Genomic DNA, 5,692 nt, shown 5'->3' on the forward strand with positions numbered 1-5,692 from the left:
GTGTGGTACAGTGTCAAAAGCTTTCTGGCAATCCAGAAAGACTGTGTGTGTGTGTGTGTGTGTGTGTGTGTGTGTGTGTGTGTGTGTGTGTGTGTGTGTGTGTGTGTGTGTGTGTGTGTGTGTGTGTGAGAGAGAGAGAGTCGTTTCATGTATTTCAGTACACATATATATATATATAGATGCTGTGGAACGTTTATCCCCCCATCCCACCCCTCACCCCATCTCCCCCTGTCTGGTCCCCCCCCCCCCCCCCCACCGTCGCGTTGCGGTTACCAACTGGTAAATAATAGAGAATCTGATCTTGTCGGATTGACTATTTTCCACAAGACGTTCTCTGGCTCTGGGGCGTCATGGTCCCCCGGGAGTCCAGACGTTCTTGCATGGGACTCCCAGCTGCCATGTACTGCAACGTGTATATGTATATGTATATGTATATGTATATGTATATGTACTGGAACGTGTGTATGTCTCCGTTCTCCGTGGGAGAGCTCTGGTACAGCCTCACAAAATAAACCATTATGTATAGTACTATGTGTTTACAATGTTTAACATTACAACTTGAAAATGCCTTTATTATAACCTGAAGTTCTTGCCTTTGTTCAAATTGAAGTTCTTCCCTTTGTTCAAATATTCCGGAGTTCTGACGGGTTCGGGAGAGGTTATACGTGACTGAGAATACTTGCAGAGGGTGTGTGCTTGTGGCTAGTGACGGAACCCTTGCCTGACCTGACAGCTGAATGGAAAGCGCTTCGGATTCGTTGTCCGAATCTGCGGTTCCGGGTTCGATTCCGGGTGGAGGCGGAAATAAAATGGAAAGAGTTTCTTTCACCCTGATGTTTTCTCTTCACCTAGCAGTAAATAGGTGCCTGGGAGTTAGACAGCTGCTACGGGCTGCTTCCTGGGAAATGTGTAACAAAAAGGAGGCCTGGTCGAGGACCGGGCCGCGGGGACGCTAAGCCCCGAAATCATCTCAAGATAACCTCAAGAAGATGGCGGTGTGTGTGAAGCACCCCTGGTAAGACTTGAGGTTAAGAACACAAAACAAGACTGAAAGATAAAGCCTTTGTGGTCACTCTTATAAGTTTAAGAACAGCAAATATTGACAATGAAGGATATTTGAAGAAATAATTTTTAAGAACATGAATGTAAGGGAATCTGGAGAACTCCTTGTGGCCCTGCAGGGCAGTGTGAGAAACCCCTGATTGGGCTTCACTGGAAGCCTAAGGACCCTCTCATAGAGGATTCAGTTGAATCCCAGGTTGGGTTCCTTTTGAGTATGTCGTCGCCGAGTTGGTTAGGGCGTATACTTGGCAGTGTCCAGCGTGCAGGTTTAAATCCTTATCAGGGTATCTGCTAATTTTCTCACTTATTATTATTATTATTATTATTATTATTATTATTATTATTATTATTATTATTATTATTATTATTATTATTATTATTATTATTATTATAATCATTATCATATCTAGCAACACCCACTTATACATGTATCCTACTAGGCTCTAAGCAGGTCAACGGTTCCACGTATATTTTGCTCCCCAGTAACGTGTAATACAAATGTACAAGACTATTTCCAGGTCAGTATTTACCCAGGTCAGTATTTACCCAGATCATTTCCAAGTCAGTATTTACCCAGGTCAGTATTTACCCAGATCATTTCCAGGTCAGTATTTACCCAGATCATTTCCAGGTCAGTATTTACCCAGGTCAGTATTTACCCAAATCATTTCCAGGTCAGTATTTACCCAGGTAATTTCTGAATCCAAACCTATTCAGTTTATATGCAATGTTTCGTGTTTCATTTTGTGTTGACATTTACACACATTAATTTCTTTTTAGTTACACCCTTTCATCTGTTTGCATAAAACAAAAATGTCCCTTCACCTTTGGAGAGAATGTAAACAGAGCTTTCTTAATCTCTCCTCACAAGGAAGGTTTCTAATTCCTGTCATTAAGACTGTCATCTCCCGCTGAATGTGTTCAAGTGGATTTATGTCCGTTGTGTATTAGAGGGACCAACACTGAACTATAATCTAAATTGGGATCTGTCCTGGACGGGCTAAAGCTGATGACAGATACGATGTGTCTTATCGCTAAGCTTCCACACATCAATCCCAGTATGGGTTATGTGGTGTTCGTGGCCGTGGTAAAGTGAGAAGCATTTAGCTGTGACCACTGACATAAACCCTCAATTCTACTGAAGGAATTACGAGAGTTAGTAACCTGGCCCACAAAGCCAACGTTTTTCTACTTATCAATAATACTCTAAGATGCAGACGACGAGTCACTATAACGCGGTTGAAGATATGATGACCAACGAACGCATCAGATAACGAAGAAACGACAACGTTTCGGTTCGTTCTGAACCTTTATCAAGTCGTCTAATAGAAGACACGAAGGTCCAGGCAAATATACAATACTCTAAGATTGTTTACAACAAGTGTTTACGTGTAAATGTCTAAATCAACATGATAGATAACGTTGAATAGTGAAAGACATCATATCAAATTTCATATCTATGATGAAATTGTTTTCTTCATATATATCTATATCTATATTTTTATTTTCTTTCAGCAAAGTTGAAGGAACCAAAATATCGGAATATTGATTTACAGGACTGTTGTTGTTGGAGCTGTGAACGAATTTATGAGGTGAGGACTTACTCTCATTCTCTAGTGGTGAACGCCTTTTACCGGGGTATCGTTCACCGCGTTCTGATCTATGAACGTGAAACATGCAAGAACGTTAACACGAGAACGCTCGGAATGAACGTATAGGACTTGTTGCTTGAGCGTATAGCACTTGTTGCTTGAGCGTATAGCACTTGTTGCTTGAGCGTATAGCACTTGTTGCTTGAGCGCTGCTTCAGCGTATAGCACTTGTTGCTTGAGCGTATAGCACTTGTTGCTTGAGCGTATAGCACTTGTTGCTTGAGGGTATAGCACTTGTTGCTTGAGGGTATAGCACTTGTTGCTTGAGCGTATAGCACTTGTTGCTTGAGCGTATAGCACTTGTTGCTTGAGCGTATAGCACTTGTTGCTTGAGCGTATAGCACTTGTTGCTTGAGGGTATAGCACTTGCTGCTTGAGCGCTGCTTCAGCGTATAGCACTTGTTGCTTGAGCGTATAGCACTTGTTGCTTGAGCGTATAGCACTTGTTCCTTGAGCGTATAGCACTTGTTGCTTGAGGGTATAGCACTTGTTGCTTGAGGGTATAGCACTTGCTGCTTGAGCGTATAGCACTTGTTGCTTGAGCGTATAGCACTTGTTGCTTGAGCGTATAGCACTTGTTGCTTGAGCGTATAGCACTTGTTGCTTGAGCGCTGCTTCAGCGTATAGCACTTGTTGCTTGAGCGTATAGCACTTGTTGCTTGAGCGTATAGCACTTGTTGCTTGAGGGTATAGCACTTGTTGCTTGAGGGTATAGCACTTGTTGCTTGAGCGTATAGCACTTGTTGCTTGAGCGTATAGCACTTGTTGCTTGAGCGTATAGCACTTGTTGCTTGAGCGTATAGCACTTGTTGCTTGAGGGTATAGCACTTGCTGCTTGAGCGCTGCTTCAGCGTATAGCACTTGTTGCTTGAGCGTATAGCACTTGTTGCTTGAGCGTATAGCACTTGTTCCTTGAGCGTATAGCACTTGTTGCTTGAGGGTATAGCACTTGTTGCTTGAGGGTATAGCACTTGCTGCTTGAGCGTATAGCACTTGTTGCTTGAGCGTATAGCACTTGTTGCTTGAGCGTATAGCACTTGTTGCTTGAGCGTATAGCACTTGTTGCTTGAGGGTATAGCACTTGTTGCTTCAGCGTATAGCACTTGTTGCTTGAGCGTATAGCACTTGTTGCTTGAGGGTATAGCACTTATTGCTTGAGTGTATAGCACTTGTTGCTTGAGCGTATAGCACTTGTTGCTTGAGTGTATAGCACTTGTTGCTTGAGGGTATAGCACTTGTTGCTTGAGTGTATAGCACTTGTTGCTTGTGCGTATAGCACTTGTTGCTTGAGCGCTGCTTCAGCGTATAGCACTTGTTGCTTGAGCGTATAGCACTTGTTGCTTGAGGGTATAGCACTTGTTGCTTGAGCGTATAGCACTTGTTGCTTGAGCGTATAGCACTTGTTGCTTGAGTGTATAGCACTTGTTGCTTGAGCGTATAGCACTTGTTGCTTGAGGGTATAGCACTTGTTGCTTGAGCGTATAGCACTTGTTGCTTGAGCGTATAGCACTTGTTGCTTGAGCGTATAGCACTTGTTGCTTGAGCGTATAGCACTTGTTGCTTGAGTGTATAGCACTTGTTGCTTGAGCGTATAGCACTTGTTGCTTGAGGGTATAGCACTTGTTGCTTGAGCGTATAGCACTTGTTGCTTGAGCGCTGCTTCAGCGTATAGCACTTGTTGCTTGAGCGTATAGCACTTGTTGCTTGAGGGTATAGCACTTGTTGCTTGAGGGTATAGCACTTGTTGCTTGAGCGTATAGCACTTGTTGCTTGAGCGTATAGCACTTGTTGCTTGAGCGTATAGCACTTGTTGCTTGAGTGTATAGCACTTGTTGCTTGAGCGTATAACACTTGTTGCTTGAGTGTATAGCACTTGTTGCTTGAGGGTATAGCACTTGTTGCTTGAGCGTATAGCACTTGTTGCTTGAGGGTATAGCACTTGTTGCTTGAGGGTATAGCACTTGTTGCTTGAGCGTATAGCACTTGTTGCTTGAGCGTATAGCACTTGTTGCTTGAGGGTATAGCACTTGTTGCTTTTGGGTATAGCACTTGTTGCTTGAGCGTATAGCACTTGCTGCTTGAGCGTATAGCACTTGTTGCTTGAGCGTATAGCACTTGTTGCTTGAGCGTATAGCACTTGTTGCTTGAGTGTATAGCACTTGCTGCTTGAGTGTATAGCACTTGTTGCTTGAGCGTATAGCACTTGTTGCTTGAGCGTATAGCACTTGTTGCTTGAGAGTGTAGCACTTGTTGCTTGAGTGTATAGCACTTGTTGCTTGAGCGTATAGCACTTGTTGCTTGAGTGTATAGCACTTGTTGCTTGAGCGTATAGCACTTGTTGCTTGAGTGTATAGCACTTGTTGCTTGAGTGTATAGCACTTGTTGCTTGTGCGTATAGCACTTGTTGCTTGAGCGCTGCTTCAGCGTATAGCACTTGTTGCTTGAGCGTATAGCACTTGTTGCTTGAGCGTATAGCACTTGTTGCTTGAGCGTATCGCACTTGTTGCTTGAGCGTATAGCACTTGTTGCTTGAGCGTATAGCACTTGTTGCTTGAGCGTATAGCACTTGTTGCTTGAGCGTATAGCACTTGTTGCTTGAGCGTATAGCACTTGTTGCTTGAGCGTATAGCACTTGTTGGTTGAGTGTATAGCACTTGTTGCTTGAGTGCTGCTTGAGTGTATAGCACTTGCTGCTTGAGCGCATAGCACTTGAGACTTGAACACTTAACACTTGACACTTGAACACTTAACACTTGACACTTGAACACTTAACACTTGACACTTGAACACTTAACACTTGACACTTGAACACTTAACACTTGACACTTGAACACTTAACACTTGACACTTGAACACTTAACACTTGACACTTGAACACATAACACTTGACACTTGACACTTGACACTTGAACACTTAACACTTGAACACTTAACACTTAACACTTGAGACTTAATACGTGGTAGAACTGCTTCCTGAG

General features: G+C 43.1%; 1 protein-coding gene across 1 annotated transcript; it reads right to left on the minus strand.

The window, feature by feature from the left end:
* Positions 1 to 313: 313 nt before the first annotated feature.
* Positions 314 to 5,418, minus strand: LOC138350830 (uncharacterized). The gene is made up of 3 exons (XM_069302269.1): positions 3,994 to 5,418; positions 2,697 to 3,779; positions 314 to 403 (listed from the first exon to the last, which is right to left on the minus strand). The coding sequence occupies exons 1-3, from the start codon at positions 5,416 to 5,418 to the stop codon at positions 314 to 316; spliced, it is 2,598 nt and encodes an 865-aa protein (XP_069158370.1).
* Between the last annotated feature and the right edge of the window lie 274 nt (positions 5,419 to 5,692).

The sequence above is a fragment of the Procambarus clarkii genome, chromosome 47, assembly GCF_040958095.1.
Source record: "Procambarus clarkii isolate CNS0578487 chromosome 47, FALCON_Pclarkii_2.0, whole genome shotgun sequence".
Lineage (NCBI taxonomy): Eukaryota > Metazoa > Arthropoda > Malacostraca > Decapoda > Cambaridae > Procambarus > Procambarus clarkii.